The sequence below is a fragment of the Aquarana catesbeiana genome, linkage group LG01, assembly GCF_042186555.1.
Source record: "Aquarana catesbeiana isolate 2022-GZ linkage group LG01, ASM4218655v1, whole genome shotgun sequence".
NCBI classification, from domain to species: Eukaryota; Metazoa; Chordata; class Amphibia; order Anura; family Ranidae; genus Aquarana; species Aquarana catesbeiana.
The window spans coordinates 328,190,328-328,203,107 of NC_133324.1; the positions used below are offsets into that span (position 1 = coordinate 328,190,328).

At 41.4% G+C, this 12,780-nt stretch overlaps 1 protein-coding gene across 4 annotated transcripts in view; it reads right to left on the reverse strand.

The window, feature by feature from the left end:
- The window catches only part of INPP5J (inositol polyphosphate-5-phosphatase J), a 137,027-nt gene that overhangs the window by 9,650 nt on the left and 114,597 nt on the right, over positions 1 to 12,780 (reverse strand). For all 4 annotated transcript variants that reach the window (XM_073631027.1, XM_073631036.1, XM_073631018.1 and 1 more), the window contains 4 exons: positions 10,662 to 10,837; positions 2,545 to 2,656; positions 640 to 749; positions 345 to 543 (listed from right to left, as the gene is read on the reverse strand). In XM_073631027.1, the coding sequence (XP_073487128.1) occupies positions 345 to 543; positions 640 to 749; positions 2,545 to 2,656; positions 10,662 to 10,837 (597 nt within the window). The remainder of the gene's footprint in view (positions 1 to 344; positions 544 to 639; positions 750 to 2,544; positions 2,657 to 10,661; positions 10,838 to 12,780) is intronic.

Sequence of the window (12,780 nt, forward strand, 5' to 3'; positions counted from 1 at the left end):
CACCATCCCACTCTTTATATATTTGCAATATATTGTAGTTTGACAGTTAACTAAGTTGACTTAAGTTTTGTTAATGTATATGCTGTTTTCAGATCTGCTGTCTACAATTTTTCCATTTCTTTAGGCAAGACATCCAAAATAAACTAAAAGGTAATTAAAGAACCTGAACCGTTTGCTCTAGACATTCCACTGGACGTCACCTGGCTATATTCTACTTATAATAATGAAGAATGGTCAATAGACCAGTAGGTAGAATAAATGGTTTCTTTGACATAGTAGACATATTATACACTCTTACATGGAAGCCAACCATAATTTAGAAGGTCTTGTAAAACAAAATGAACCTTCAAAGAGAAAATAGCAGACACTGGCTTGTGGTCACTCTCAGTATAATGCATATGGCACCCATAGCTGAGGAGCGTCATGGAAAGTTCTTCAGACATTGAGCTACTCATGTCTGCCTTCCCTGAAGAATTCTGGGAGTGGAGATTTTTCATTTTCCATAAGATGCGATCGGTCCACGCAGGCTTCCTCTTTTTAGAGCTGAAGAGGAAATATTCATAGCAACAAATTAATACAGAGTTCTTAAAGAATCATATGAGTAAGACATATTAACATGTTCTAACACCGCCGTCTTACCTAGTGTCATATGTATTGGTCCCCACATCATACTTGTAGGTGGGAGGGAATGTCAGAGGCCCCTCCATAAATCCTGAGAGCACAGGCTCATAGCATTTAGCCATGTTTAGCTGTAAAGAAAACGGACAGCATTTAATAACTGATTTAATCACTTGCCGTCCAGGTAAATTTCGACATTTTATTCACTTGCCGTCCAGGGCAATTTTGACATTTTAATCATTTGCTGTCCAGGGCAATTTCAACATTTTAATCATTTGCTGTCCAGAGCAATTTTGACATTTCTTACATACATTTTAAAATCAGCATTTTTTTTTTGCTAGAAAAATTGCTTGGAACCCCCAAATAGTATATATTTTCTGAAAGCAGAGGCCCTAGAGAATAAAATGGTGGCTTTTGCAATTTTTGATTATATCTGTGCATCCGTTTCACAAACGCAAACTTTGATTGTCTGCTTTCCTGGCCATATCGGCTAGGGAAACACAGCACAAAAACTGGGAGTGACGAAATTCTCATCCCTTCCAGCTTTAATCATAGTTACATAGTAGGCGAGGTTGAAAAAAGACACAAGTCCATCAAGTCCAACCTATGTGTGTGATTATATGCCAGTACACAATCGTCACAGAGGAGATGAAGGAATGGATGTTCCTCCATCTCCTTTGTGGGCAGCTGGCTCAACTGCCTAGGTGGAACGGATGAGGCCGTATATATACTGCACAAGGACGGGAAGTGGTTAATGACCTTAGTATATTGTTAAGACATTTAGATTATCCAGGTTTTAAACTGTATATATATGTATATATATATATATATATATATTGGGAAAATTAAAGATTAATTCCTCGATTAATTGTTAATTTTTTGATCGATCAAAATTTATTATCGACGTCACCGGACTCCTCCCCCCTTCCCCAAGTGCCTCCGTCTGCTAATGAAGAGAAGGGAAGAGAGTCCGGTGACGTCGATGTCCGTGAAATCATAAATTGAGGAAGACAGATCCTAGAGATTTGATTGATCTCACTGGTCAAAGTATTCAGATAAACATCTATGTAAATCCTGGACTTGGCTATGAAAATCAACATATCTGAGGGCTTTCCTGGCTGTAAGTCAGTTTGACGATGAACTGACATTGATTGGTTATCCAGCAATCAAGAAACATTTATGATGAGGGCACTTTTTTCCCAAAGAGCTGACACTTTGCTGTCTCAGCAGGTGATGGATGTCTCTGGCTCTCCATCAGTCCCCCTGATGCACAACGGTGCTATTTAAATAGACTGTAGGGTGACGCCGTAGCCCTGCCCCACTGAGGAAATTCTGAGAAAGTTCTGATTGAACGTAACGCGTACAGGGGAGCGGTTACGCATGACGTCAGCTATAAGTAGTTGGATCTGTATGTGCGTTATAATTAATCGAAATTAGTGGATTATTCCATTTTAAAAAAATCGATTAATCGAACACGAAAATTTTAATCAGTAACAGCCCTAATATATATATATATATATGTACTGTCCGAGGTGTAACTATGTTTGATGGAGCCTCATAGCAAAACCATTTTTTTTTTTTTTTGGATAAAGGGGGGAAGGATCAGAATTTCTGTTGGGTTTTTACTGCTTACTACTTACTTATTTTTGTCTTCGTGTCAACAGCAGAGAGGAAAGTGACAGAAAATCTAATCAATGTGGGCAAAGACAGAAATAAGGACTGCAGTAGTTCCTGGACCACATTCTATTGTTCAGCTTGAATCACAAGACTGGCTGAACAGGGTGACAAATTCTCTAGCAGGCAAACCAGTACTACAGTATAGGTATTTTATCTGTGTATTTTGCATAGAGTTCAGCTTTATCTGTTACAAATGCTTTCTTGGCAGCAGATTTAGTACAGTATTCAAGTGTGAACATGCCATCTCACCTGATCCTTTTCCCAGAGCAAAGACAGTTTGTTTCCTTGAATGGCAGACTTTACAAAATGCAAGTCCAGATCATCAATTCGAAAATTCAGGTCTCCAAACCAGAACACTAAACTAAAAAGAAATACCGATCTACATTAATATGAGAATTAACAATCCAACGGGCAGAACCATAAGGCACTACATACATGTCAATGCAAAATGATAACTTTGGTGTTATAAGCACTATTCACCTTTTAAATGTCTAAGGTAACAACAGAGCTGAAATGCAGACACCTGCAAAATGTGTTATTTTCAAAGCGGTCCTTGTCCCTGTGCAGCTGCCATGTATCCTAAGCCAGTGGTCATCAGCCCTGTCCTCAGGACCCAGTAACAGACCAGGTTTTCTGTATTACCTTGGGGGAGATGCAGACTAGAATACTGCAATCACTGAGTAGCAAATGATATCACCTGTGATGTATTTCAGTTATTTTGCAAACCTGGCCTGTTAGTGGGCCCTGAGGACAGGGTTGATGACTACTGTTCTAAGCCACAGACTGTATAAAAGTATGTATTCACAACTCTGCGTTTTGAATCGTGGGCAGATTTGCCGCGATTCTAAAATGCCCAGGTGCGAATGACAAATTCCAGAACACACATTTGAGATGCCATTCATTTGAATGACACCTAAAGTCACGGTTCGGTAAATCACGCTGCAATCGCGGCAAACCGCACTGCGGGAAGCATGTCACCCATAAGAAGCTCCTGAACTTTTTTTGGGCAACAAGCTTCATGCAATGCAGTTTGCCACGACTGCAGCACGATTTTTCACGGGACAATTGCGACAAAACTGCACTGCAATTTTAGGTGCCATTCAAATGAATGGCATCTCAAATGTGTGTTCTGTAATTTGTCATTCACATATCTGCCTGTGATTCAAAACCCTGAGGTATGAATGCAGCCTAAGGAAGGCAATGAGTCAAAATCAAGCCTAGTCCCACTTCTTTTCACTGAACTGGTAAATGCCGGAACTTAGGGTCAACATACAAGTTACAATCTGGCCATACAATCTTTGCACAAGCAACTCTGGATTTACCAAAACTATGTAATATTAGCATCTTCATAATCTAACCCAGTGTTTCTCAACTCCAGTCCTCAAGGCGCACCAACAGGTCATGTTTTCAGGATTTCCACTATTTTGCACATGTGATTTGATCAGTTTCACTGCCTTAGTAATTACCACAGCTGTTTCATCTGAGGGAAATCCTGAAAACATGACCTGTTGGTGCGCCTTGAGGACTGGAGTTGAGAAACACTGATCTAACCAATCAATTTGTATCCAAACAAACATAGTTTTTGGTAGATCTAAAGGAGCTTGTACAATCAGATTGTAACACATGTGGGGGGCTTAATACGATACAAGCTGAACAATCCCTCCACTGGCTTCCAATTACCCAGCAAATTAAATTCAAAATACTAACAACAACATACAAAGTCATTCACAACTCTGCCCTGAGCTACATCACCAATCTTGTCTCCAAATATCACTCAAACCGTCCTCCCTGCTCCTCCCAAGACCTCCTACTCTCAAGCTCCCATATCCCCTCCTCCCATGCTCACCTCCAGGACTTCTCCAGAGCACCTCCCATCCTCTGGAACTCCATACCCCAATCTGTCCGGCTATCTCCTACTCTGGCTGCCTTTAGGCAATACCTGAAAACTCATCTCTTCAGAGAAGCCTATCACTCCTCCAACTAAAGCCTAGTACACACCACTAGTTTTTTTTTGGGTTGAAGAAAAAAAAACTGACAGCTCCGGTCGGAGCCGCTGTACTAACAACCGGATTTTAGTACAGGGATCACCCCTGCTGTTTTATTGTGTTCTGGTAGGGGGATGCGCCCCCGCCAGGACACTGTGGTTAGCTGCGGTTTTCCAGCATGCACGTCTGACAGCTCAGACCAACTGCCATACACAAAGGCCAAATGTTGGCTGTTTTTTACTGAACCGGCCGATGTCGCCCAACATTCGGCCCATGTGTACTAGGCATAACTGAACTTTTATCACTTCCATCAGCTCATCCCCCACAGTTATAACCTTTTGTACCACTTGCCCCACCCTATTAGATTGTAAGTTCTTACGAGCAGGGCCTTTTCAACCTTCTTGAATTTTATTGTATTTTAACTGTATTGTCTCCCTTTATATTGTAAAGCGCTGTGCAAACTGTTGGCGCTATATAAATCTTGTATAATAATAATAATAATAATAACAGAATTATAAATTGTTCGGTAGGTAAACTTTTTAGGCAGATAATCTCTTTCAGCTGTGCATATAGCTACAGTGGATATAAAAGGTCTACACACCCCTGTTAAAATGTCAGGTTTCTGTGATGTAAAATATGAGACAAAGATACATCCTTTCAGAACTTTTTCCACCTTTATCCCTGGTTCACACTGGTGTGATTTGATTGTCAAATCACATGTCAAATCGGCGGCAATTGCTGGCAATGGCACCATCCTAATCGGTGCAACGCTGCATTTGTGGCGCCACAGCGATTTCAAAAAGTAGTTTCTGTACTACTTTTTGCGATTTCAGCTTGCAATTTCCATTGACATCTGTGCAGAAACCCGCACAGATGTCTGTGAAATCGCCACTGAAATCGGGACTGACATGCGGGAGTGAAATCGTGCGAGTTCAGCTGAACTCGCGCGGCTTCATTTCCGCAGCTCAATGTGAACCTGGGCTTAGCCTGGGTTCACACTAGCACGATCTCACAGATCGCGTGTGATTCACACCCGCACTGCAGGTGCCGATCACATGCGATCTCTGAGCAATGCAAGTTCAGCCATACAATTGTATGGCTGAACTCGTATTGGATTCGCACAGAAAATAGTGCAGGGACTTGTTTTGTCCCCGCACTAGAATCGTATCGAATGGGTGCTCTCACCTATGAGATACGATTCCTGTGCGAGTTTACAGTTTGCACTGCGATCTGTGAACTAAACAGGGGGTGTCATTAACTTTGTTAATGACATCCGCAGCGGTTCGCACAAGGCAGTGTGAACTTTCTGCGGGAGAGGAGCGATGCAGGAACCAGCGCTGGAATTGCTGTTTCCCGCATCGCATCAGTGTGAACCCAGGGTGAATGTGACCTATAAACTGTACAACAAACTGAAATCTTTTAGGGGGGTAGTAAAAATAAAAAACTAAAATAATGTGGTTGCATAAGTGTGCACGCCCTCTTATAACTGGGGATGTAACTGTGTTCAGAATTAAGCAATCACATTCAAACTCATGTTAAATAGGAGTCAGTACACACCTGCCATCATTTAAAGTGCCTCTTATTAACCCCAAATAAAGTTCAGCTGTTTTAGTAGGTCTTTCCTGACATTTTCTTAGTCACATCCTACAACAAAAGTCATGGTCTGCAGAGAGCTTCCAAAGCATCAGAGGGATCTCACTGTTAAAAGGTATCAGTCAGGAGAAGGGTACAAAAGAATTTACAAGGCATTAGATATACCATGGAACACAGTGAAGACAGTCATCATCAAGTGGAGAAAATATGGCACAACAGTGACATTACCAAGAACTGGACATCACCCAAAAATGTATGAAAAGACGAGAAGAAAACTGGTCAGGGAGGCTGCCAAGAGGCCTACAGCAACATTAAAGAAGCTGCAGGAACATCTGGCAAGTACTGGCTGTGTGGTACGTGTGACAACAATTTCCCGTATTCTTCATATGTCTGGCCTACAACTAGCCTACCTTTTAACAATGAGATCCCTCTGTTACTTTGGACGCTCTCTGCGGACCATGGCTTTTGCTGTAGGATGCGACTAAGAAAATGTCAGGAAAGACCTACTAGAACAGCTGAACTTTATTTGGAGTTAATCGGAGATACTTTAAATGATAGCAGGTGTGTACTGACTCCTATTTAACATGAGTTTGAATGTGATTACTTAATTCTGAACACAGCTACATTCCCAGTTATAAGAGGGGGTGTGCACACTTATGCAACCACATTATTTTAATTTTTTATTTTTACTACCCTCTCCACCTAAAAGATTTCAGTTTGTTGTTCAACTGAGTTGTACAGTTAATAGATCACAATAAAGGTGGAAAAAGTTCTGAAATTATTTATCTTTGTCTATTTTTTTTACATCACAGAAACCTGACATTTTAACAGGGGTGTGTAGACTTTTTATATCCACTGTATCTGGCTCAAGTTCCACAATAAGGTCAACAGATCAGTTTGTACTTCTCCTTTCAGAGGGCATATGTGAATATTTGAATACCTTTGAATAGGATTGTGATACTGATCTCAGAGTCAGTGTTCTTTCCACTCTACTTAGCTCATTTCCCTAACCTGCTCTAACCCTGCCGATTTGCATGTTAAAATAAGACTATCTTCTCTGCCTAACATTTCAAATTATGTGATGGGTATGCTGAAATGTCATGTAACACTTTTAATTCTGAAGAAACAACAGCTAAAACACCAACCTCATCTGCAAATATCGCCCAAATCATCCCCTCCGCTCCTCCCAAGACCTCCTGCTCTATAACTCCTTTGTCACCTCCTCCCATGTTCATCTCCAGGACTTCTCCAGAGCCTCTCCCATCCTCTGGAACTCCCTGCCCCAGTATGTCCAGTCAGCCCTTATCGTCGCCTTTAGGTGATCCCTGAAAACTAACTTATTTAGGGAAGCCTATCCCACCTCCCCCTAAGAACTGTTCCCGAGTCACCTCCATCAGATAATCCACAGCTATTACCTTTTGTACTACATCTCCCTCCCTTTAGATTGCAAGCTCCATGATCAGGGCCATCCTATTCCTCCTGTATTGAACTGTACTGTAATTGGACTGCCCCCCCCTCTACATTGTACAGCGCTGCCTAAACTGTTGGCGCTATATAAATCCTGTATTATAATAATAATAACAACTTTTTATAAAAGATATATAAAGATGATAAAGTGTTGTTCAGAGCAGGAGACATTGGCGTTGATTTACTACAAGTGCAGTCGCTGTAGATCTGAGGGGAAGATCTAAAATGAGGGGAAGCTCTGCTGATTTCTATCATTTAATCATTTTAATCATGTGCAAGCAATAATGCTGTTTTTTATTTTCCTTGCATGTCCCCCTTAGATCTACAGCAACTGCACTTCACACACACTGCACAGTGGATTTGCCTTTAGTAAATAACCCCCCCCCCCCATATAATGTTATATATACAAGTTCCAATGTGTAAAGGCAAATCAGACACCTGAACCAAACTGGATAGATTACAAAAAAATAAATAAGTGCACCTTCAACCTTCGTGATAGAAATGAAAATGAGAAGATAAATCATTATGTTGCTCCCCTCATCTGGCTGATTTAATGCAAGCAGCCCCAAAATAGTAATTTCCATATAGCATATTGCAATACTACAGCTCCAATCACACACACACACATGAAGATCCTGAAAAAATTTACACAAATGCACACCCTGATGGGGGAATCCTACAGTGTTTTCCAGTGTGATATGGTAGAAAGAAGCTCCAACATCCCTTTAAATATGCCTGATCCCTGCTCATTTATGTCAGCAAACTGAGCAAGCTCAGGGACATTTTTACATAGTTACATAGTAGGTGAGATTGAAAAAAGACACAAGTCCATCAAGTCCAACCTATGTGTGTGATTATATGTCAGTATTACATTGTATATCCCTGTATGTTGTGGTTGTTCAGGTGCTTATCTAATAGTTTCTTGAAACCATCGATGCTCCCCGCTGAGACCACCGACTGCGGAAGGGAATTCCACATCCTTACCGCTCTTATGCCCCGTACACACACACGGTCGGACATTGATCGGACATTCCGACAACAAAATCCTAGGATTTTTTCCGACGGATGTTGGCTCAAACTTGTCTTGCATACACACGGTCACACAAAGTTGTCGGAAAATCTGATCATTCTGAACGCGGTGACGTAAAACACGTACGTCGGGACTATAAACGGGGCAGTAGCCAATAGCTTTCATCTCTTTATTTATTCTGAGCATGCGTGGCACTTTGTGCGTCGGATTTGTGTACACACCATTGGAAATTCCGACAACGGATTTTGTTGTCGGAAAATTTTATAGCCTACTCTCAAACTTTGTGTGTCGGAAAATCCGATGGAAAATGTGTGATGGAGCCTACACACGGTCGGAATTTCCGACAAGGTCCTATCACACATTTTCCGTCAGAAAATCCGACCGTGTGTACGGGGCATAACAGTAAAGAACCCTCTAGTAGTTTAAGTTTAAACCTCTTTTCTTCCAATTTTAAAGCGTGGCCACATGTCTTATTAAACTCCCTTTTGCAAAAAGTTTTATCCCTATTGTGGGGTCACCAGTACAGTATTTGTAAATTGAAATCATATCCCCTCTCAAGCGTCTCTTCTCCAGAGAGAATAAGTTCAGTGCTTGCAACCTTTCTTCATAACTAATGTCCTCCAGACCCTTTATTAGCTTTGTTGCCCTTCTTTGTACTCGCTCCATTTCCAGTACATCCTTCCTGAGGACTGGTGCCCAGAACTGGACAGCATATTCCAGGTGCGGCCGGACCAGAGTCTTGTAGAGTGGAAGAATTATCATTTTATACCTGGAGTTGATCCCCTTTGTAATGCATGCCAATATTCTGTTTGCTTTGTTAGCAGCAGCTTGGCACTGCATGCCATTGCTGAGCCTATCATCTACTAGGACCCCCAGGTCCTTATTCATCCTAGATTCCCGCAGAGATTCTCCCCCCAGTGTATAGATTGCATTCATATTTTTGCCACCCAAATACATTATTTTACATTTTTCTACATTGAACCTCATTTGCCATGTAGTCGCCCACCCCATTAATTTGTTCAGATTTTCTTGCAAGGTTTCCACATCCTGCGGAGAAGTGATTGCCCTGCTTAGCTTAGTATCGTCCTCAAATACAGAGATTGAACTGTTTATCCCATCCTCCAGATCGTTTATGAACAAATTAAATAGGATTGGTTCCAGCACATTGTCCATTCTGAGTACTCCCCATTTATCACCACCCTCTGAACTCACCCTTGTAGCCAGGTTTCAATCCATATACTCACCCTATGCTCCATGCCAACGGACCTTACTTTGTACAGTAAACGTTTATGGGGAACTGTGTCAAATGCTTTTGCAAAATCCAGATACACCACATCTACGGGCCTTCCTTTATCTAGATGGCAACTGATCTCCTCATTAGAAGGCTAATAGATTGGTAAATAGATTTAAAGGGATGCTGATCGTGAATTCATTTATACAGCTTTGTGTGCATAGAGCCCTGTATCTGCAGATGACTTTAAGGAAATACTGTACAGGAGGAAAACAGAACTGATCAGGCACTTGGTGATTCCAGAACTGTCCCAAAAGGACTGCAAAAATAGCCAAAAGGGGAGAGAAAAGGTTAAATCGTTGTTCAAAGATATCATTTCTATCTGGGCACTAGTCCTCAGGAAGGATGTACTGGAAATGGAGCGAGTACAAAGAAGGGCAACAAAGCTAATAAAGGGTCTGGAGGATCTTAGTTATGAGGAAAGGTTGTGAGCACTGAACTTTATTCTCTCTGGAGAAGAGACGCTTGAGAGGGGATATGATTTCTATATACCAATACCATACTGGTGACCCCACAATAGGGATAAAACTTTTTCTGCCAAAGGGAGTTTAATAAGACTCGTGGCCACTCACTAAAATTAGAAGAAAAGAGGTTTAACCTTAAACTACGTAGAGGGTTCTTTACTGTAAGAGTGGCAAGGATGTGGAATTCCCTTCCACAAGCGGTGGTCTCAGCGGGGGGCATCGATAGTTTCAAAAAACTATTAGATAATCACCTGACTGACCACAACATACAGGGATATACAATGTAATACTGACATATAATCACACACATAGGTTGGACTTGATGGACTTTTTTTCGTTTTTTTTTTACCTCACCTAATTATCACTGCATGACGGATCGCAGCACCTAGTTCTGTTCATTTTGTATGGTGAAATTCTAGATCTCTATCTAGTTTCCACTTTTTATATATCTTACTGAACAATGTCAAAATGTGAAATGATTATCTAGAAGAGTGAATGTGATGTATTGATCTGTGTCTCTCAGGGAAGGAACATACTCATGGTCCAGCACACCATTAGCCAGGGGCCCCTGGAACTGCTGAAGCTGAAGGATGCTCTCAAAATTATCCACACGCTGGTCTGAATTCTCCATGTGGGCTGGCAAATGGCAGTTCAGGAAACACACCATGTGACCAAACAAGGACAATCGAATGCTAACTCCACCTTTGTTACCCTAAAAAGGAAACAAAGAAGAATCTGGCTATAAATAACAGCACTGGGTCCAAAGTATTCACAAACTATGATTATTTATTCATCAAATTGGTTGATTTACTAAAGGCAAGTGAGCTTGGCAAATGTAGGGAAGCTGCACTGACTTCTATCATCCAATCATATGCAAGAAAATGTATTTTTCTTTTTCTTGCAAAGTACAACTTCTCCTGCAAACTGAACAGCATATTTGCCTTTAGTCAATCAACCTCACAGCGTAACTCGTTTTTACAGAAATGTATTTAGCTTCTATAACGGCTATGCAATTCATTCTGAAATATGATGCTAGCAAAGTTACTTTTGCCATTTAAAATGCAACCATCTATAATATTCTGCAACTGCCAGCTGGGTCATTTCCTCTCTCAGGTACCGCAGTAAAAACTCAAATTACACACAGTCTGCTAGATAAAATGCACCATCTCCATCATTAGTTGGTAATAGATTTCAAGGTTTCACACCTTCTTAAATGAACTAAAGCAACATAGGGTTGCACCGATCGCGTTTCTTTTATCGGCGAGGAAAAGTACCGATACTGTCGGTCAAGTATTTGCCGATACTGAGTACCGATACTTTGTGCTACGATTTGCGGCAATACAAAAAAATTGCCGCAAATTTGCACTGCAAAGTACTGCATGCAATTTGAACTGGAATGCAGTGTGATTCCAGATGCGATTTCCCCCACTGCTCCTGTGTGTGTACAAAACGGCAAAAGCGCCATCTAGTGGGCAGTTTAACCACATGCCGACCAGCGCACGACGATATACGGCAGCACAATGGCATGGCTGAGCAAATGAGCGTACAGGTACGTCCCCTTTAAATTAAGGCATTGTGGGAACGCGCGTGCCAGCCGCGTGCTCCGTGAGCGTGCCCACGGACTCTATGTCCGCCAGGGGCCCGCGATCGTGTCACGGAGCGGCAGAACGGGGAGATGACTATGTATCTACTGCTCCTTGTCATCGGGAGCAGTGATCTCTGTCATGTTCTACTGAGACAATCCCCCCCACAGTTAGAATCACTCCCTAGGACACACTTAACCCCTTGATCGTCCCCTAGTGTAACCCCTTCCCTGCCAGTGTCATTTACACAGTAATCAGTGCATTTTTATAGCACTGATCGCTGTATAAATGACAATGGTCCCAAAATAGTGTCAAAAGTGTCCGATGTGTCCACCATAATGTCGCAGTCTGGATAAAAATCGCAGATCACCGCCATTACTAAAAAAAAAGAAAAGAATAATACAAATGCCATTAATCTATCCCCTATTTTGTAGACACTATAACTTTTGCGCAAACCAATCAATAAATGCTTATTGTGATTATTTTTACCAAAAATATGTAAAAGAATACATATCGGCCTAAACTGAGAAAGAAATTTTTTTTTTATATATATATTTTTTTGGGGATATTTATTATAGCAAAAAGTTAAAAATATAGCTTTTTTTTCAAAATTGTCGCTTTTTTTTGTTTATAGCGCAAAAAATAAAAACCCCAGAGGTGATCAAATACCACCAAAAGAAAGCTCTATTTGTGGGGAAAAAAAGTACATCAATTTTGTTTTGGTGCAAGTTGTCAGTTAAAGCGTTGCAGTGCTGTATCGCAAAAAATGCTCTGGTCAAGAAGGGGGTAAATCCTTCCGGGGCTGAAGTGGTTAAAAAATGTTAGAACTCACAGTACATATGGCCACATGCAAAATAATCTATATAGGTATACCGGTCTGCCGATTCCGGGACCCCGTGGGTATAGGGCGGAAGTTATGTCAGCTTGGGGGTTAACCGCCTCTACATCTCCCCCGGCCCTGTGAGCACCTCCAACGGCCTGTGCATGCAGGCTTTATGTACTGTGAGTTCCAATATTTTTTAAACAGACCACTAGATGGCGCTTTAATCCCTTTCTATACACACACACACAG